Raw genomic sequence first — 22,579 nt, 5'->3', positions numbered from 1 at the left:
GGCATATTAAATTGAAAATGCTTGCTTGCCAATAACGTTTTATATCGAGGACCAAGGGGGACCAGGATATTGTGTGCTGTGTTATTCGGCTGGAAAGAATGCAGGGAAGATTTACAAGGAAGTTGCTATCACTCGAGAGCCTGAACTTGGTAAGGAAAGGTTTATTCCCTGGAGTGCAAGAGTCTTGGGGGTGATCTTATAATGGTGTATACAATCATGAGGGGAATAGATAGGGTGAATGCACAGATCCTTTTACCCAGAGTAGGGGAATCGCAAACCAGAGGACATGGGTTTAAGATGAGAGGGGAAAGATTTAATAGGAACCTGAGGGGCAACTTTATCACACAGATGGTGGTGGGTGTATGATACGAGCTGCCAAAGGAGGAATTGAGGCAGGTACTAAAACCGCATTTAAAATAAATTTTGACAGGTACATGAACATGAAGGTTTAGAGTAATATGGGCCAAACAAGGTGCAAATCAGGTGGGAGTAGTGCACTGTAGATGTGGCATATTGGTCAGCATGGACAAGTTGGGCTGAAGGGCCTGTCTCTGTGCTGTATGACTCTATGACACTGTAGATTGGCCTTGCACATTTTACAAACCGATAAGAACTTTCTTTGGATCCAAGGATTCTTTGGGATTGATTTGAGGTTGGATGGAGGGTTGACATAAGCTGACGAGCATAGATTGGATGATTGGTGGTTCTTTGGGCTTCTAATGGATTGATTGGGTTGGAGGCAGCTTTGATTTGGTCTTGAGTTGAAGGAAGTGTCGTAACAAGGGGCCTAATGGAGAGCTATCATCAGAGATAAGCATTTTACTTGGAAGACTTCCCTGAGGTAGTTTGCTTGCTCTGGACTTTACCATCAGCAACACTGGCTCCAGGATCACATGTCTTTGCTTGTGTAACTGTGCCATCAGTGGGTCACAGCTGTGTGAACCGACAGAGCAGACATGGAATGGGTTTCACACCATTGGATGCCATGGTACGTGTCAGGATTATTCTATATATTGGACCATCGGGGAAATAAAGAAACATTGCTGACTTTGCAAAGAGGCTGGAAGTCCTGAGTGCTTCATCTAGGGGTAGGCCTTGTTTGGTTTGGTTTATTTATTGTCACGTGTACAGAAATACAGTGAAAGCTTGTTGTGAAAAGCCTGCAATGTTCAACACGGTTTAAAATGCTCACTTTGAATATATAACATTTAAAATAAACACAATTGACTTCAGATGTACTACTGATTGCTACATTTGCTTAAGTTAGATTTTTTTTTAACTCTATACTGAATGCTATTGAACTGTTGACTGTTAACGGTTGTGAGTTTAGTTTCAAGATACTGCATGGAAACAGGCCCTTCGGCCCATCGAGTCCACGCCGACCAATAATCATCCCCGACACCAGTTTTATGTTATTCCAATTTTGCATCCTATACACAAGGGGCAATTTACAGAAGCCAATTAACTTGCAAATCTACACGAATGTGGGAGGAAACCGGGGCACCCGGAGAAAACCCACATGGTCATTGGGAGAATGTACACACTGCGCAGACAACACCTGTAGTCAGGCTCAAGTTTGGGACTTTGGCGGTCTCAGGCAGCAACTCTACCGATACACCTCTGTGTAAATAATTTTTTGTGTGTTTCATTATGAGATGTGTGTGCAGTTGGCAAGACCATCATTTATTACTCATTACTCATTCTCCAATTTACTTTCAAATCTTGGTGCTGATGAGCTGCTGCCTTTAACCATTGCAATCCAAGTACTGGTAGGTAGAGAATTTTGGCCCCATGTTCAGTTCTGTTGAAAGAATGGCAATATACATCTGAGTTCAGAGGCTTTGCGGTGGTGGAGGGAGGGATGGTGGATGGGGTCCCAGTCAAAGGGGTTGCTCTATGCTGGATCATTCTGAGTTATATGTTTCTGGAACTGCACTCAATTTGTTAGGTGGAGAGTATTCTGGTGGACTCCTAACATGGTAGGAAGAGGGTGTTATTCAGCATAGGATATCCAACTTCTGACCTGTTCTCTTGCAGCCATAATATTTATGTGGTTGGTTCATTTTGCATTACTGTTGACCAGAAACTTGAATGTCAATGCGATAAATTATTGGTAGAAATGCCTTTCAAGGTGCAAGTGTTACTTGCAACTTACCATCCAAGCTGGAATGGATGTTGCCCAGTGTAGCCATTTGATGTTTTACTATGTACTTGTGAATGGAACTGAATCCTGGAACCAACAGCAAAAGAACACACTGCTGACCTTGTGAGTAATCCGACTATGATGGCCTGAACTCTCCAGTTTTCCTTCTGCCATATTATCACTCATGTATGTCTATTAATCTTGGCCCAAGGTGGAGGAAAAGAATTACCAGAGGTGTGGTTAATGTGTTGGACCAACAGCCAGAGTTCTGGACCATTGATCCAGAAACATGCGCTTAAATCCCACCTTCGCATCTGGGGAATTTAAGTTTGACTCGCAAAATAAATCTGGGCTTGCTATAAAATAAAGGTAGATTCCATAATGTAACGGTGAAATGGCCAGATGATTGTAGAAGTTCAGCAGGTTCACTCATGTTGTTTAGGGGAGGAAATCTGCTGGTCTACTGTATAGGTAACTCCAGACCCACCAATAAAGTTGACTAATAGGCTATTTGGGGGCGATTAAGAATGGATGATAAAATCTGGCATCTGTAACATCTACGTCTTGCAAATGCATAAAAAGAGTTTGCACTCAGGGTATGTCATGGATGGTTGTGTGTTCTGTGGAAAACTCATAATTCTTTCAGTTTGGTTGTTTAGTCAGCGATGGCTTATATGGTTGGTGCAGTATTCCTTTTCATTTCTTGGGTTTGCTCCTCCAATTTCTTTTTTTGTAATGGATTTGGGAAAGTTTCAATCAATTATTTGATGTTCCACTCATGCAATTGACTGGTCTTTTGTTTTTATGTGGGTGGAATATCAATTCTTTAGCTACTGGGAAAGCAACACTATATGGTATCTTGGAGACTATTCGATGGAGATATTGTATTCACGTTTTAACGGCAAGTGATTGTCTTTAGGTTGTTTTGTTTTTTGACCTAAGCAAACACAGACACAAAATTTTGGGCATAATTCCAGAATTGTTTTCATTATTTCTTCATAAGATATTGGTACTTAGCTTAAACTGTTAATAGGTGTTAGCATCTTTATATCGGTGATATAGTGTATCACATTTGCTAAGTTTTGGTTGACAGTATTACAGTTTTAATCACCCATTAACTGGACCTGATGGATGATCTGTCAGCAATGAAAATTAAAAAGCAACCTTATTTGCATGTAATTGCATATAAAGAAAAAATGGTAAGATAAAATCATTTCTCACTCGCTCCCGTGAAAGCACGTGTCATCGCTACACAAATATTTCCCATTTGCAATGTACAAAAAAAATCTCCTCCTAGAATAATGCGTTGATGTTTATCCACATTTTTCTAAACAAGTAACAGATATATTTTTCTAAGCTGACTACATTATACCTTTGTTCAATCAGTGAGATGTATAATACTCGGTTTAAAAAAATTAAACATCTGGCATTTAACGATTATGTCAGAGACAATTAAACATCACCATGTAGTTTCTTTGTTTCATGCTCCATCAAAAAATTGTTTGGTACTTCGTGTGTCAGTCCTTTTTATAGATGTAGTAACATCAAATCCTGCTACATTAATTTCTGGTTTGTAAGCAGTTATATTTTAAAATTCCCCCTTTCCTCCCCTCCTCTTGACAGGTACTGGTGTTTATTATAAAGCACTTCTTTATATTCGTAAAGTTATCACTTGTGCAACCTTATAGCTGTAGAATGTAACTAAACATGTAGAAAAAAATCACAATTCAGTTTGCAGGAATGCAATTGAAAGAAGTCATGTGTTGATGAAATTTCCTTAATCTGAAAAATCAAGCTTTATTTTCCAAGCATCTTGAAGTCATCTTTGATGTTGGAGAGGGACCATATAGTTTCTTTAGAAAATGCAAGTGCTTAATCCTAACAGTTACTGTTCCAGCTGTATGGACCATATGGCTTCCTAAACCCTTTTCCATATTATTATTTAATCCACAACAATTCCACCTTCGCATCAGATTCCTATATTTCTGTATACTCTTTGTGTCCAAAATTCTTTCTACCAAGTCTTGAATATCGGCAATATCTCAGCATCTACACACCCTTGCATGAAAAAGTCTTGCCACCATCTAAGTTTCTTCTCCTTGTTTCAGTATTAAATAGCAAATTAAATATCTTAACGTTATGATTCCAACTCCACCTCTAAGTCGAGATTCTAGCAAATTCCGTATGTGATTGATCTGTGGTAAGCGGTGGAGGTTTGTTTTTGATTGAAAGATATAGCATTGAAACGATCACCCGTTCATGCTGGTTCTATGTTATCCCACTTTCCCCATGCACTCCCTGCACACTAGGGGCAATTTCTGAGGCAAATTAACCTACAAACCTGCACACCTTTGAGATGTGGTAGGAAACTGGACACCCAAGAGAACCCGCGAGGTCATGGATTATGTGCAAACTCCACGCAGGCAGCACTCGAGATCAGGATCAAAACTGAGCTTCAGGAGCTGCATGGCAGCAGCTCTATCAGCTGCACCAGTGCACTGCCCTTGATGTCCTTTGCCTTTGCTCACATTCTTACAACTTCCCTTGCCACCACCATTGCCATTTCAACACTAGCAGGATGAGGTGGATGAATCATGTTGCAAGCTTTACCGTGGAAGGAGGTGAACTTCTTTAATATGCTGCTTGGCTATGGGAGAGAAAAGGGCGCGGAAAATATTGTAGATTGCCCTTGGCAATGTTGGCATGTACTACCCACTGGAATGAATCCATTCTGTTGCCAGAGACAGAGGCAGGTTACTCAAGAAAGGAAATTGGCCGCGTCACCCCATGATCGTGCAGACATGAAGTTTAGCCATGACCCTGTCAGTAATTTTTTTTTTAAACACAGATTTTTTTGTACAATGTTCATTCAGGCTCTATTTTGCGTCTATCTGTGAGCAATAATGTGTGTGGTTTTGCTGATCAATTACAAAGTTTCACCGAGCAGCAGCCTACATAGGACTTGCATTACACTTTGAAACTCAGTACTTTGTTTATAGCTCATTTTAAATCAAAATGGCATCTGTGCATTTAATAAAATTCTCATTTTATAGCTCTTCCCTCGAGTCCTGAGAAGTGTTTTGCCAAACACTCCTCACATCATAAATTTCAGACTTCGTGACTATTTTTTGAGGTTGAGACAAAATTGTGCACAAATTTCTTTTGATAATGAATAAAAGCAGCAATTACTCTAGATCAAATTAAATGTGTGCAGCCTATTTTAAAATTACTGTAATTAGTAAGGCTCTGTGGCTTCATAAATTTTCAATTCCCTTTATGCAAGACTTCTCTATTATTGGGGTTAACCTAAGGTCTTGATTTATAAGTTCGTGAAATAAAACCACATCAGTCCTGACTGACCACTGGTCAAGATTTTACTCTCCACTGTTGCAAATTTAACAAGAATTTAAATGGTTCTTCCCAAAGCTAAAAAAAATATTAGGCTCCTTCCTCTCAACTATTTGAGCTGAACAAGAACTTTTGTAATCTTGATGGCACACTTTTGATCTCAAGACAAGTCCAGCTGCATCTATTTTTATCTTGGCATCCCGTTCAGCACCAACATTGTGGGTGGGCCAAAGGGTCTGTTCCTCTGCTGCAGTGGGCGGCAGAGTTGCTGCCTTACTGCGCCAGAGATCCCGGTTCGATCCTAACCACGAGTGCTGTCTGTACTGAGTTTTTACGTTCTTCCTGTGATCGTGTGGGTTTTCTCTGCATGCTCTGGTTTTCTTCCACACTCCAAAGACGTACAGGTTTGCAGGTTAATTGGTTTCTGTAAATTGTCCTCAGTGTACGGGGTGATTGCTGGTCGGCGAGGACCCAGGCCCTTTCTGTGCTGTATCTCGAAAGTATAAAGTAAAGTAATCAATGTTCTATGTACATATCCACTCCATCACTGAAGTCTGCCTAGCTTTGCCTAAACTTATCCTCTCCACTGTTTCAACTCTCATCCTTTGGTTTTGAACTTGTGACTTGACTCATCCTATATTCTCCTGACTGGCTTTACCTGATCATGCAAGTTTATTCAAAATTCTGCTGCCCAGAAACTAACATACCAGATTTTGTTCACCTATCATGACCGACATTGACTCTCGTTTAAAGTGTGCATTGATTTTAACTATCTAGGCTGCCTTTGAACCTCCTTACCTTTGCACTCCTGTCTAGTCCTACAAAGCATTGTGTCTTACCTGTCTTCTAGTTATGATTTGTGCATCCCCACAATTAATTGCTCTCATCTTGCTATGCCTTCATCTTGCTCTTTAAATTTTTATATTTCTTTCCCGATCGCACGGAGTCTTTACCTCTGCTTCTTTAAAGTAATCCTTAAAACCTAGCCAGTTAACCAAGCTTTTTGTCGTCTTTTGCAAGAACTTGTAATAGACAATAGGTGCAGGAGTAGGCCATTCGGGCCTTCAAGCCAGCACCACCATTCAATGTGATCACGGCTGATCATTGTAGCTCAGTGTTAGAATATGTTTGATAATGCAGTTGTGAAGTGTCTTGTAATTGTGCTATTGCAATATTATTTCCTCTCGTTATCATTCTTGTGTGCTAGTACGATATTATTGATCTGTCTATATATACAAGTAATTATTTATACAGGGTTCTCCAGGTTATGGAAGGTATGAGCTATGGTAATCCAACTTTATGCATATTCTCCCGTAATTTTTAAAGCATTTTTCTAGACAGAAAAGTTAGTTATAAAATTGCAGACATCTTCAGGACTTATGGAATAGGTGCAGCTGCTCGTTAATTCAACATCCACAGTTTTCAAAACAAAACTATTTATATGGAACCTCCGTGCAGTAATCACCATGATACATTGGTTTTAAGAATGCACCTGCTGGTTCACAGCGGGAGGCTGCTGAAGAGATTAGCTTTGGAAACTGACAAGGCAAAACTCTTCTATTGAAACTTGTAAACTTATCAAACCATGTGCCATCATTGATTATTTAAGGCTATCGAAGCCATCCATTAGATGTGGAATATTCTGATTCTGTACCACTGTTAACTACACAGTGGAATATGATAAATACTATTTGTTAATTGACCCTTAATGAAATTGTTTTGTTACTGACTTGTGGAAAAAAATCATTATAGACATTTCTCAGGAACAACCTGTCATAGCTATAAGGTTGAAGAAAATATTCCATGATTGCTCATAGTATTAAATAACAAATAGATATGTGGGAGGGTGGAAATAGGTTACAGTGATCCTTTTTAACATAAGTGATGTTGTAGTGTGGGAGAGTTAAAATATTTGCCATGTGTAGACAATATTTTTAACAGCAGAATTATAAATTGGTAAGAATTATTTTCTTACCAATATCAATCGACTCCAGCAATGGGAAGGGTGATGCTCTTCTGAATGCACTGTTAAAGATCTCATTTCAATTAATTTGAATTATATTGAATTATCTTCAAGTAAACAACAATGCTTCATAATTATTCTGATATTCAACAAATTTACAATAGTTAATTTATTTTCCAAAACAGAAATAATAGCTAAAAATGATCATTTAGTGCTCCTTTTGCCTCTTTCATTGTTCTCCTTGATAAACAAAACGTACACACAAATGCACTCGGATCGAAGAGCAGGGAAGGTGGTCTGAACCACTAGTTTATTCCAAAAATCTTAATTTTCTTCATTAAGATTAATTTACTTCATTATGTTGCACTCTAATGGGTTTAGACAGAGATCCAGAAGTAGATGTCCCAATTTAAATTGATTGGCAATAGATCCAAGGGTACATTGAACAGTACAGCACAAGAACGGGCCCTTCGGCCCATAACCTGCTGAACATCATGCCAAGTTAAACCAATCCCCTCTATCTGCATATGATGCATATCCCTCCATTCCCTGCATATCTATGTGCCTATTTAAATTCCACTATCATATCTTCCTCCAACACTATCCCTGGCAATAAATTGCTGGCACTTACCATTCTGTGTTGTTAAAAATACTTGCCTTGCACATCTATATACTAACACTCTTGTTTGTTTGTTTGTTCCTGAACTACAGCCAGAACGGTACACGATAGCATGACAATTTTCAGCCACTTTACTCACCGTCGTCCCTTTGGTGCTAATGAAAGACGTTTCGTTGAAATCAACGTTATATTTTTAAAGTTATTCACATTTTAAAGTTTAAATCTATCTCCGAGCGAGGGGGGAGGGAGGAAGGAGGGAGAATAAGGGAGGTTGAGGGGGATGGAGTAGGGGGGAGGAGATGGGGTGGAGGGAGGGGGAGGAGAGGGTGCTGCACCAATGCAGGAGAGAGTTGGGCCCAACGGGTCCACTTGGTCTAGTAATCTTTAAACTTTGCCCCTCTCACTTAACGCTATGCCCTCCAATCTTTGACATTTTCACCCTGGGGGAAAATGATTCTATGTTTATGCTTCTATGATTATAGCATATCTATGCCTCTCTTAATTTTATATACTTATGACATGTCCTCTCTGCCTCCGATCCAGAGAAAACAGTTCAAGTTTGTCCAACTATATATAACTAATACCCTGTAATCCAGGCAGTATTTTTATGACACGTGAGAGATTATTTTAATGCAATGTTATTATTATCTGATTTGATGTCGTCTTATGTGATGGTTACAGATTCAATTGTGGTTTTAAAAAGGGAATTGAAAGAGTGATTGAAGGTTTAAAAAAATTGCAGGATACAGGGAGAAAGTGGAGAACTACAAGGAGTTAGGCTTGACAGGCTGAATGGGCCCTTTCTATGGGGTAAGGTTCCAGTGATTCCCAACAAACTGGTTATAGTCACTGATGCAATCATCAAGAAAGCCCACCAATACCTCTCTTGGAAGATTGAGGAGATTCGGCATGTCGATGGACACTGTCCTGAACTTGTACAGTTGAGTACTGATGCTCCCCGCCATTGAAGGAATCTTTTCCCAACAACTATCAGGCTCTTGAACACTGCAGAACACTGAATAAACTCTGAACTATGGACTTTGGTTGCGCGGCTGCCTTTGGGCTTCTTTGCACTTGCGTTATGGTTATTATTTATTTAAAATTATATCTCATCCAGCCTGTATCGTTGCTGCAAATAAGAATTTCATTGTTCTCTTTTTGGCACATATGATAATTAAAAACTCTTGGTAGAAATATATTTGTTCTGCGCAAACAAGTTGGAGTTGAGGATGGGTGCTTGTATCCAAGTGTTGGGTAGTCCAGAATGGTTTCTGATTCACATAGAATGTGGTTATCAATGCCAAACTCGAAGGCACCTTTGTAATCAAACCTGGAACTCAGAGGATCTTGATCTATTTATCTGGAGGGAAGTACAACAGATGGCTCATCCTATCACAAACACTTAATGCTGGTGCTAAAACTCCATGTTATTTCAGACTGTACTTGTGAATTGAATATGAAGATGCCCGCTTTTTTTTTCCCAAAACAGGAGAAACAATTGATATTTCTCAGCACATTCATTCAAGTTTTAAAATTGCCATTTTTGCCTATGTATTTCAGATTCACGGATATAAAGGATTCCTTGGGGAAGGTGGATTTTAGTTTGCTTTCTCCTGCTAAAAAAGATTACTGGGCCATGCTTGCTTACAATCGTTCGAAGCACTGCAATATTCTCTTCTCGAATGAGCTGAATCGCCGCCTGTCATCTCATGGTGTAACATCCACAACTCTTCATCCAGGAAACATGATGTACTCCTCGCTGCACCGCAGCTGGTGGCTGTACACCCTACTGTTTGCCTTGGCTCGTCCTTTTACCAAGTCGATGGTAAGTAACCGGCTAACACAGCACTTTCTGATGTTGGTTTGCACATCATGGGAGGTGCCTGTTCAAAGTAAAAGAAACAAGAGTTGTATGCATTATGTCTTTGGCGATCCATATTAAGATTGGTGCTTTGCAGAGTGGAACACTTGAATTGGTGTGTTGCAGTGTTTGCGTTTGAAGAAATGAGCAGAAAAATATTTGTGATTGTAATAATTCTTGGAGCAGGTGGGCCTAACTGGAGGGGCCACTGTCATATCAACTTATCCGAAGTAGGCAAGACCTTCTGGCAACATGTGTTCACTTAGAAAATTAGTTGTGTTTCACGGGAAAATTATGTAACATTATCTTGTTAACAATTAAGTAATTCTGAATGCATACAGTTCTGTCGATGCTGGCCATGCCAGAAAATGTTATTGCACAAGAAATACTCTGTTCCATCAAATTAATGCAGTTAAACAGATAACTTTAGTGTACTGCTGTTCCAGAGTTGTGTAAAATATCTACATTATGTTGTTGCATCGTAACATTTGAAGTATGGACGAGTCAATATATATATATATCAGATGGATCATACAATGATTATATAAGCAGCATGACATGTTCCAGGTTTATGTTTTTTTGATAGAATGATATTGAATTTTTAGCAAATGGCCACCAAATTCTGTCTTGACCAATGGTTTAATGATGTGGTCCATTGTCTATGTTTGGTTTTCGTGTCTAGAGTCATGTGTGAAACCACATTTAAGTTTTCCGCTGTGAAGTTGGTCATTAACCTCATGGGAAGTTTATTATTGGTTGATGGTAGTCCATATTCTTTGTGACGTTTTCACATGATTGAGGATGAGGACATACTTCTCTTCCTGAAAGGAATTCAGGCCTTGTAATAGTCGGAGGGTTTATTGGTATGCTTCAGCACAAGAACATGATTATGCAGTCACTGCATTGACTAAATTTCTTTAATAGAGTTAAACAGAGTGAACTAGGCCGGTCAGCTCACTCAGTCCGCATTGACCATCCGTTTCTATTAACACACCCATTTACACAAATTCTGCACTAACCCGATCTTTTTTTCCCCAGTTGCCCATCAATTCATCCCAGGTTCTATCACCCATTGACACAAAGAGCCATTTACAGTGGCCAATGATGCAATGTATCTATGCTTCGTTGGCCGTAGGAGGTAAATAGAGGATCCTGAGCAGACCTGTATGGACGCACGGAGACCATGCAAACTCTGCTGCATCAGAGGTCACGATTGAACCTGGGTTGTTGAAGCTGTGAGGCAACTGCTCTACCAGCTGGGTCATTGTGCTATCCAAATGTGGCATTAAAACTTCATTATCCTTGCTCCCCTTTCTTTAGTTAGTCTTGATTATGTGCAGTTACAACAGTCATGAAGTAGGCAGCTGCTTACATCTTAAAAGCCTCTTACATTTCCCCGTTACAGTTTTGGTGCAAATGACCAGATTGCAAAATCCAGTTATAGGTCAAGTAGCCCGTGATTTCAGCAATAATCTTTGATGGTGTATTTTGGGTGAAAGTATTAGCATCTGCCACAATGAGTAAATGCAATAGACCTTCATATTTTCCACATGCTTTCTTAATTCATGAATGCAGAGCTGGTATGTATTAAATTTGGAATCAGCAAATATATTTATAGTAATATAGTAATTTAACAGATTAAAATTTACTTATTTTTTGACAGAATATCCTATTTTTTGTTTTTATTCATTGTATCTGACAAATATGATCATTGTTGTACCTTACACCTATCATAGTAAGGCGAAAGAGAGGGAAAAAGACCTTGTACAATCAGTTGCTGGGAATACTTGATATTTTTGATGATACATAAAATAAATTTGAACATTTATTTACAGAAGAATTTTAGAAATGTGAACTGATTGCACCAAATGAAAGAGGCTTCGTGTATGAACTGGTTTCTCTGCGATGATGTTTGAGATTTGTAGGCTTGTCAAGCAGATTACCATTATCCAGCGATTTGCACAATCCTTCATTCAGACAAATATTTTTCTTGGCAGGTTATGAGTAGAAGACTAGTGTGTATTTGAGCAGCCAGAGCTTAGCAGATGTTTCAAGTGACCAAAATGTTTTTTTTCCCCTTTCTCAACGTGATGGATCAAAATGCCCAGAGCGTGCCGAAAGTTCTGAGACTATTGGGTTACTTTCCCGGTTCCAGTGGGTTGCCATCCATTGTACTGAAGTTTTAACAGATGTGCTTTCTTCTGTTTATAGATGGGATGCAAACCAACTCGTGTTTCACTGTTATAAATTATATTTAGTTTAGTTTCAGTTTAGAGATATACCCCATGGAAACTGGCACTTCGGCCCGCCAAATTTATGCACCAAGCTGTTACGTTGGTTGTGGGCACCTTCTTTTTCAATTAATTCAAATTGTTATTTTGCTTTACAGCGTGTTTCTTCGCTGAGCTTGATTCAAAGCAAGAAGTTCTTTGCAGGCGTTGACATATCTCTCTATTATAGCTAGAATCTAGGTATCTGAATACAACTTTCCATTTGGCATTCCCCATCTTTTGTATGCAGAGTTTAGGGCATTTTTCATAAGCAATGTCATCATTTTGCATGGAAGTGAATCTCAAGTATTTTCCCAATTTTACTGTAGATAATCTTTTTCTGGTTTGCAGTTAAAGTAAGCATTCTATTGTTTTTGAGTTAAATTAATTTAGGATAGAATTTTATTTTTGAATAAACTCCCATTATTTTAATGCTTTTAATATGTCATTTCAAGTTTAATTATGCTTGCGAAATGGAGAAAATATTTTTTGTCTTTCATGGATTTATAGTAACTATAAAATTTATAATATTTGTTCAGCTGGATACACCATATAATTTATTTGAAATAAAAGGAAATCTCTTCTGACGTTGCAAGTAAAGGATAGCATGAGAAACACCTTATAATTTTAACAGGAGAATTGTACTGTTAAAAATACAGCAATAAAAGCTTAGCCCTGCTTCCGAAAGAAAATATAACTCAAAAATAGGTGAATGCTCAGAATATTTTACCCAGTGTAGGGGAATAAAGAACCAGAGCACATAGTTTAAAGTGAGAGGGGAAAGATTTAGTGGAAACTTGAGGGGCACCTTTTTCACGCAGAGGACGGTGGATAAAAGGAACGAGCTGTTAGATGAGCTAGCTGAGGCAGGTACTATAACAGCATTTAAAAGACCCTTGAATAGGTACATGGATAGAAACGGTTTAGAGGTATTTGGGGCAAACACAGGGAAATAGGGCCAGCTTAGATGGGACACCATGGTCTGCATGGACAAGTTAGGGCAAAGGGCCTGCTTCTGTGCTATATGACTCTATGATTAGGCATGTATTAGAAAGAACTGCAGATGCTAGTTTAAATCGAAGGTAGACACAAAATGCTGGAGTAACAAACCCGGACAGGCACCATCTCTGGAGAGAAGGAATGGGTGATGCCTTGGGTCGAGACCTTTCTTCAGACTGAAGAAGACTGTCCCGCTGAGTTACTCCAGCATTTTGTATCTACCTGACTCTGTGATTAAATATATCTATTTCTGTATGTCTTTTTTTAATTGGAAGAAGTGAGTTGTAACATTGCTTCAAATTTAAATATATTTCTCGATCATTTGCAACAATAATATAGAAATAATTTCCAAAGTTTGCAGAAGAAAAATCGTATGGTGTTAGAATCTGATAACCTTTTCATTCTGTCAGCCACTGTTAAACAGTAAAACAAGTACTGACATTAAAAACATTCATTTTGAAATCTGGTCCATTTCAGCATGGTTTGTGTATTTACTGGACACTTGAATACGGTGACACCGAGAGCATACCATCACCAAATGATTGTTTGTATCATCTCCCTGAAGGCAGTTCAGATTTGACAACAGAGTGGTGCTTTTACCCTGAGAAGAAATTAAAAAGTAGCACAACATTCCAAAGAGAAAAGAAACGAGATGAGGAATAAAATAAATCATAATGTCACAGAAACAGATCCTTCGGCCCAACTCGTCTATGCTGACCAAGATGCCCCATCTGCACTAATTCCACCCGCTTGCATTTGGCCCATATCCCTCTAAACCTTTCCTATCCACGTATCTGTCCAAATGTCTTTTAAATGTTGAGAGAGTATATGCCCCACAATTTTCTAATATGTTTAACATGAGTGGGGAGTGATCTATGTCCTCTACTATGATTCCCCTACTTTGGGTAAAAGACTCTATCCTATCTATTCCCCTCATGATCTTATGCACATCTCTAAGATCACTCCTGATCCTCCTGTGCCAAGGAATACCGTTTCAGCCTGCCCAACCTCTCCTTATCGCTCAGCCCTCAAGTCCTGGCAATGTCCACATAAATCATCTATGCAACCTTATTAGCTTAACAACATCTTTCCTTCAGTAGAGTAACCAAAACTGACCACAATACTCCAGATGTAGCCTCACCAAAGTTTTGGACAAAAGCTCATGAAGGATTTTTAAAAATATTTGGGAGGAGGTTGAGAAAAAACGTCCAAAAATAATTACCAAACTCAGAACGACCCATATTAAGATTTCAGTAAGTGCATACATTTGGAGAGAGCTGTGGGAAACATTCAAAACACTGTGGGATACAGGATTAGTAGCAGATGGCTGCTGTCCTTTGTAACTATTTTAACTCAGTTGATGTAGGCATGTAGCTGAATGCATAGGATTTAAAAATGAGGGGAAGGAGAGGTGATGGGGTGGGATGAGTGGTGAATGAGTTCTGAGTTTCTCCTGGTACACTGCCTGTAAAGGAAGCTCCGCTCATGCATGTAGATGGAGCCCCTGCCAAAGTTATGGAGACGAGATTGGGCTAAACTCCAAGAAAATTCATGCCATAGCATTAGAAATTCATCTCATAGTATGAGAATCACTACAAATAGGCGACGATGTAAGGACTAAAAAAATTTACATTGTGAGATATTTCTTGTGTAAATAGCAATTAAAAATCGCTGTTGAATAGATTGAATCTGGATGTATATTTTGAGGTAATGCTGAATGCAGAGACTGTTTTTCCAAATACAAATAAAATTTAGTTTCAAAACCGAAAATGGATCAAAGCTTTTCAAATAAATTGTTCATTCTTGAAATTGATGATGGGTATGTAAATTTAAAATACATCTGAAAGAAAGGGGAGGGTGCTTAGATTAATATGGAGCATTTGGAAAGATTTAGTATTTTGGTACATTTATACCTTCACCTGAGAATATTGAAATCTAAAGTGCCTTTGATAAAAATGAGAACCGAAGTATTCATCAAAATTTTATTTTTGTTTATGCTACTTGATAAGTTATTGGAAAGAGAAGGAGCTTTTAAAATGGATAATAAACTGAGAGAACAGGATGATGCAAAGTTTAAGTAATTAGGAAAGCAATATCAAGATGGAAATAAATGCCATATGCAGTAATGCAGGGATTACTTTTGGGCCATTTTGTAAGATTAATTAACACAAAACATATTAACGCTCCTATTAAAATTGGACAGAGCAATATCATAGCATTGTGTTAAGCGCTTGCTGGCTAATACTGTGAACAATAGGTCAGTGTGTATGGGGAGTGGAGACTAATATCGTGTAGCTGTTTACGTAGCATCTTCTGTACAGTCACTTTGGGAATATTGCAATTCAACACTTTATTAAAGTAAATTACTTTGGTGTCCATAAAAAAAATGCTGAACACTAAAATACAATTTTCAAATTGTATAATGCTACATGGGATGTGATCCAAAAACTGTTCATAATCACTAACGGTTTCACAAGCCTAGTTATGATTTATGTAGAAATCCTAAGTATTTGACTTTATATGCAGTATTATTTGAATAACATTCAAAAAATATCTTAATAGCTATTATTTTCTCCATGGACTTCTCAAGACTGTTATTTTCTGCTAACAAATCCAGGTTTCTAAACCAGCACTTCTCAATTCCATTCTTAGCTGTGCACAATCCTGACTAGGAAATATTTTTTTGTTCATCTCCACTGGGTCAAAATCCTCAAACACTCTACATGCCAGCAATGTGGAAGTACCTTCAGTGAATGTAGAAGGTGGCTTACCAACATCTCCTCAGACAGTTAGGTGTAGGTGATAAATGTTGGTCTTGTTAGCAATGCACGTGTCGCTTGAATGTGAAGGAAAATGACCAGAAAAGACAAAGTGCGGTAGTAACTCGACGGGTTCGGCAGCATCTCCGGAGAATGTGGATGGGTGACCTTTCGGGTCAGGATCCTTCTTCAGACTTTATAGTGGTGGTGGGAGGGGGGAAGCAAGCTGGAGGAGGTGGGGGGGGGGGGGAAGGCAGGACAAAGCCTAGCTAGTGATTGATGGATACAGGTGAGGGTTGTTTTGTGGTTGGCTGACGAATGGATAAAGGCCAGAGATGAAAATACAGAAGGAGTGAAGCAAAAAGAATGAAGAGTTGCGAATTGTTAAGCTCGAGGAAGGAGTGCAGGTGGAAGTGGAAGGGAGACATCAGTGATAGTCCAGGCGTGGCACAGGAGAAAAGTGTGAAAAAGAAAGAGTGGGAGAAAGAGAGGGGGGAATTCAATATTCATACCAAAGATAGACACATGGTGCTGGAGTAACTCAGCGGGTCAGGCAGCGTCTCTGGAGGAAAAGGAGAGGTGACATTTTGGGTCAGGACTCTTCATACCGTTGGGTTGTAAGGCACCCAAGTGGAATGTGAAGTGCTGTTCCTTCAGTTTGCTTGTGGCCTCATTCTGACAATGGAACAATTGCTTCTCTTAATTATACCAGTCTTGTATTTCTGACCATTCCTGGAGTAAATGTGTAACTAAATTTATGTGTAACTTGCTGTTATTTACAATTCCTCATTTTGGATTCCACTCTGGGCGGCAGAGTAGTGCAGTGGTAGAGTTGATGTCCAACAATATCGGAGACCCGGGTTTAATTTTGACCAAGAGTGCTGTCTATACGGAGATTGCATTTTCTCTCAGTGGCTGTGTGGGTTTTTCTGAGTGCCACGGTTTCCTCCCACAGTCCAAAGACATACACGTTTGTAGGTTAATTGGCTTTAGTAAAATTGTAAATTGTCCCGAGTGTGTAGGGTAGTGTTAGTGATTGCTGGTCGGTGCAGACTCAGTGGGCCATGTTGTATCTCTATGTCTAAAGTTTATAATTTTGCTGAGTTATTTGAAAACAAAGGATAAACCCCAACAAGTCTTGCTAAAAGTGGATATTTTTGCTAACTAGCCTTTTGGGGTGCTCAAAATTCAATATCTACACGTTCGCTAGGAGGAAACCTTTGCACATTGAAGCCATTGGTATTAGCACCGTGGAACAACACCTGAAATCGGTGTGTTATTGTGTTAGGAGTCCTGAAGTTGTATTATACATAGGTTCTAACCATTTAAGCATTAAAACAATGTTACACAGAAAAAAAATCCTTAAGAATGCAAAAAACAGGGAATGGGTGGTGCTGTGGTGACTCTTGTCCAGATGTTTGGAATGTAGCTCATCTTGCTTTACATCCTGTGAGCCTACAACATGAAAGGTATATGAGAGAGTCTCAAGCCATAAGTATTGCAAACGCATTCAGAACACAAAGTGCCACACTTGACACCTAATAGACAGTGTCTCAGAAACCTCAATAATGCTTCGTATGGGGTATTAAAAATATTATAATGGCACATGTTAGAAATACACTGTTAGGATGGAATAACGGCTGTTTTCCTCTTGCTCTGGTCAATAGGTTTGGGAATTTATAACCTTATTGTTGGCTGCCAAAAACACATCTTTAATTTCCCAGCAATTCCGAGTGTCTCGAGCAGCAGAGTTAAAACTAATAAAGGGTCACGACCTGAAATGTTCCCTAGCCATGCTCTTCAGATAGGCTGGTTTACCCACTGAGTTACAAAACCACTTTGTGTCCTTTTAGATTTAAAACCAGTGGTGAATAGCGAACAGACTCATAAGTTCATATGTTCGGAGCAGAATTAGGCCATTCGGCCCAGCAAGGGTTGAACGGACTAATTCTGCTTATGTCTTATGGTTTTATAGTTCAGCACAGTAGATTGGAGATCATAGTTATACAGCACAGAATTGTCTATTGCAACCATCTCGTAGTTGAACTAGTGTGAACAGGTGATCATTGGTCAGTGTGGACTGGGTAGCCTGAAGAGCCTGTTTCCCATACTGCATATTGCAACAATCAAAAACCTTAAACCTGTTCCCTCCGGACTTCAACCTCTGCCATGGCAAAATCTTTCTTCCTATGAACCTTCTCACCCCAGATAATTACGTATAATTGAATCAGGTCCGCCTTCTGCTCCAAGGTAAAAAAACGCAGCCTACCCAGTCTCTCATCATGACTGAATTAGGAACATAGAAACAGTACAGGAGTATAGAACATAGAACAGGAGCAGGTCCTTCAGCCCACAATATCTGTGCCGAACATGATGCCAATCTTGATTCTTATCTGCCTGCACATAACCCATATCCTTGCATTCCCTGGAGATCTATGTTCGATCCTAGGCAGCATAGTTGCTGTAAGCAAGTCTATAGCTTACTATTCTATGGTATAGTGGGTTTGTACACCATTATGGAATTATATAAATTACATTTTACCATTTGCTTTCAAATTATATTTCTATTTGTGATTAATGCATTTTCACTAAATGGGAATTCCAGTACGGAGATTCATCATCTTTTGTTCTGTTGCAGAGCCCCCTTTCAGCATGAGGGGAGGACTCTCTCATTCCTCCAAACACTCTTTGTCTTCAGATATACTATGCTCTTTTGAAAGCTTGTCCCATAAATCGTGCGGTAGAGAAACAAAGTTACGCAAAACATTTTGTTAAATTAATCGACTTTGGCAATAAATTACAGAAAGGGAGCAACGTAAAAAATAAAAACCATGCAATGAAGAGTGGTGCTTTAATGTAGTAAATCAATCACATAATTATGGCAAAGCTTGAGGGGTAGCCGGTGTAGGATGGAGGAGCAGCATCAAGGCTGAAAAGAAAAGGTAATTTTGGCTCTAGGATTTTAACTAAAGGGAAGATTTTTTTTTACCCTTCTTCATTGCATATTCTTAACCAATCACACCACCCCAAAAAAAAACATTATTTCTGGAACAACTTAAATAAAATGATCTGGGAGATGTCTGATATGCAAAGGAAAGTTGTAATAAAGAGGGAAATTATTAACAAAAAAATTAAAGGAAGTAATTGGCTTAGAATGTCACACTTCAAGCGTGATCCACATAATGCAAGCAGCAATTCATCTAAGTGATTTATTAGAATGTCTGCTGGCTTTGATTAGAAGCCAGGGACTGGGGAATTTTCACCACCTAATCTTAACTATTTCTGTTAGTGTTCTTATAATGATACGTTAACCGTGTTTGCCTCTCAAATGGTCAGGTTTGTTCAGCAAGACTAAAGCTTATTTTAAACTTCAAGCAGCCTTATAATAGCTGGCTTAGATCACTAAACCTCTCTGGGAGAGGTTTTTTTAAATACAATTCTTCTCTTGCTTTAACAATTGTTTATGTTCATTGTGACACATTTTTTTTGTAAGTCAATTTATGCAGTTTTTATTTTCCTTAATTTCTGTCTCATATTTAATATGTGGTAGGTGTTTGCCTTTGCTTTTAGAGTTGGTTGAGCTTCTGCCTCACAGCGCCAGAGGCCTGGGTTCCATCCTGACCTCGGCTGCTGTCTGCGTGGAGTTTGCTCGTTCTTCCTATGATGGAGTGTGTTCCCTCCCACATCCCAAAGACCTGTGGATTTGTAGGTTAATTGGCCTCTGTAAATTTTGACATGTTTCTAATTTTCCTCTCTTTCTCATATACCCCCAGGTGAACATACTGAACAGGTTTTCTCCATGAGAAGCATCAAGCCTATGTGTTCAGTCAATGGCAAGGATTTAAAGATGTGACATACAAGCAGGGAGAGAGCCTTTTCTCCTGACCTTAGGCTCTGTTGTCATAAATGGAGAACTTTAGATTTTATTTATTAAAAGCACTACTTTTGCAACTATCCCATTGTGGTTGCACTTGAAATTTGTTTGTTTTATCAATCTTTGCCTAGTTTTAAACTTAATGTGGATGGATTCTATTATTTAAATGCAATGGAAATGACAAAATCTCCACAATAGCCACACAGCTGGAGTGTAGCACCAGTGACATTTGTGCTACAATGTGGGTAACATGCCTGAGCACTGATAGAATTCACAATCAAAAATCATTAAATTAGCCAAAGTAAGCATGTGAGACTGGATGGAAAGTTCTATCAGAGAACTGGTAAAACTCAAATCGGCCAAATAATCGCCCTCTACATTGTAATTGATTCTGTAGAATAAATAATCTGTCTGTTCGTTTGATGGAAGCATATGCTGATTGCCCTGAAGCCTGAAAGATATTCAGCAAAAAAAAACCACTTGCCAGTTTTTTTGAAAGGTCATTCTTGTTTTTGCTTTTTTTTTGCAAAGAAAGATTGTTTGTTGGGCTACTAAAAATGTTTGTCCTGGGTGGAATAGGTCTTCTCAAATTCACAAAAACTTATTTAAGTGTTTGCTTTAGAGTATCAATTTGATAGACTTGATTGAACCTTTGTGCCTGAAATTTGAAACTCTGCATTTGATTCCCAATATTAACTCCATTCCTATGTTACTTGGAGCATAATACACTACAGCACAGGAACAGGCCCTTCAGCCTACATTGTTTGTGCCAGCTAGGAAGCAAATCTAACTTAATCCCACTTCCCCGCACATGGTCTTTATCCCACCTTTCCCTGTCTGTTTATATCCTTGCATGTCCATCTCAATGCCTCTTAAATGTTGCCATTGCATCTACTTTTATTCCCCTCTCTCACCTTAAAACAATGCCTTCTGGTATTTGCCATTTTCACCCTCATAATTTAATATATCTCCTTCAGGTCAACCTTCAGCTTCTGAATCTCCAGATAAAAGAAGTACATGTCCACCACCAATTTTGTGGTATCCAGTGGGTCAGGCAGCGTCTCTGGAGAACATGGATAGGTGATGTTTCAAGTTGGGACCTTTCTTCAGACTGAAGAAGGGTAACGACCAGAAACATCATCCAAGTTTTAGGAAGAGCCCTGACCTGAAAAGTCACCTACTCATAACTGCTGAGTTACTCCAGCACTTTGTGTCTTTTTCTATAAACCACATCTACAGTTTTATTTTGTCTTAATCACCTATCAGGTGTGTGTGGGACCGACAATACTTTGTCACTCGTACTAGAGTAAGAGCATGACATCTAATCTATAGTATAGCGATGTGTGCAGAGATGGCTGATTAGACTGGATTAGGCAGATATACAAGATTAGACTGCTGCGTTTGACGACAGGGTGAATGTTTTTCAAGGCAGCTTATCAGTTACAAAGAGCTTGCTGAAGTCCTGAGTCTATACAAACGTGAATTTGTTCTTAATTTGTAATTTTCCAAAGCTGTGGTAGAATTTTACCAACAACTGCAAAGGCAGCAATGCTCATGTTTTTTTTCCTGTGACTTTGGGATTATTTATAGAAAGATTAAATCTCCGATGGATCAGACTCCACTTTGAATATACAAGTGACTTGTTTTATTTTCCTCAGTCATGGCTAGGCAGACTTGAGGGAGAAAAATTATTGATCAAATTAAATAAAATTTCAATGTGAATAGGTTTATTTATGATTTATATTAAATATTGGTTTAATTTATATTTTGTTTATAGTTTGTTTTGTAATCGGAATAATGAAAGTCAAACAATGCATTTGAGCAAGGTGAATATTTAGTTTTAGAGATGCAGCATAAAAACAGGCTCTTTGGTCCACAGAGTCCACGCTGACCATTGATCACCCATTCACACAAGTTCTGTTATCCCGCTTTCTCAGCCACTCCGGACACACTAGCAGGGCGATTTTACAGGAGCCAATTAACCTACTAACTTGCACATCTTTAGGATGTGGGAAGAAACTGGAGCACCCGGAGGAAACCCACCTGGTCAGTGAGAATGTGCAAACTCCACACAGACAGCGCCCGGGGTCGGTATCGATCTCTGGCTCTGTGAGGAAGAGCCTCTATCAGCAGTTCCACCAGCTACGTCACTGTACTGCCATGGTTGAGTTCCTGGAGGTCCTCGGGCGGGTAAATGTTCCTTTGGTGGCGATAAAATATTAGATATCTGACTTATACAAAGTTTAAAGGAGATGTACGGGCAAGTTTGTCGCACAGCATGATGGATCCCTGGAGCACATTGCCAGGGGTCGTGGTGGAGGCCGATACATTAATGACGTTTAAGAGGCTGATGGATATGGATCATGTACAGGAAGATGAGATTAGTTTATCTTGGTATTATGTTTGACACAGATATTGTGGGCAAGGGCATGTTCCTTTGCTGTGCTATTCTATGTCCTAATGCATCAAGGGTTTGATAGGATGGATATAGGGAGGATTGTTCCATTGTCTTCCCTTGTCTAAAACCAGGGGTAACTGTTCAGCTAAAGGCATGGGCCATGCAGATATGGGGAAAATTGCTTCACTTTTTAAATTTAGTTCAGAGATGCAAGATGGAAACAGGCCTTTCGGCCCACCAAGTCCGTGCTGACCAGCGATCCCCACATACTAACACTATCCTACACACACTAGGGGCAATTTTACCATGCCAATTAGCCTACAAACCTGTACGGCTTTGCAATGT

At 39.1% G+C, this 22,579-nt stretch overlaps 1 protein-coding gene across 2 annotated transcripts in view; it reads left to right on the top strand.

Moving 5' to 3' along the window:
* Window positions 1-22,579, top strand: part of wwox (WW domain containing oxidoreductase) — an 881,881-nt gene that overhangs the window by 317,466 nt on the left and 541,836 nt on the right. For both annotated transcript variants that reach the window (XM_078401744.1, XM_078401743.1), the window contains one exon: window positions 9,634-9,898. In XM_078401744.1, coding sequence (XP_078257870.1) covers window positions 9,634-9,898 — 265 coding nt within the window. The remainder of the gene's footprint in view (window positions 1-9,633; window positions 9,899-22,579) is intronic.

Source organism: Rhinoraja longicauda, chromosome 6 (assembly GCF_053455715.1).
Source record: "Rhinoraja longicauda isolate Sanriku21f chromosome 6, sRhiLon1.1, whole genome shotgun sequence".
Classification (NCBI taxonomy): domain Eukaryota; kingdom Metazoa; phylum Chordata; class Chondrichthyes; order Rajiformes; family Arhynchobatidae; genus Rhinoraja; species Rhinoraja longicauda.
Note: the sequence above shows the minus strand (reverse complement) of the source record. Positions and strands in the feature narration are given on the sequence as shown.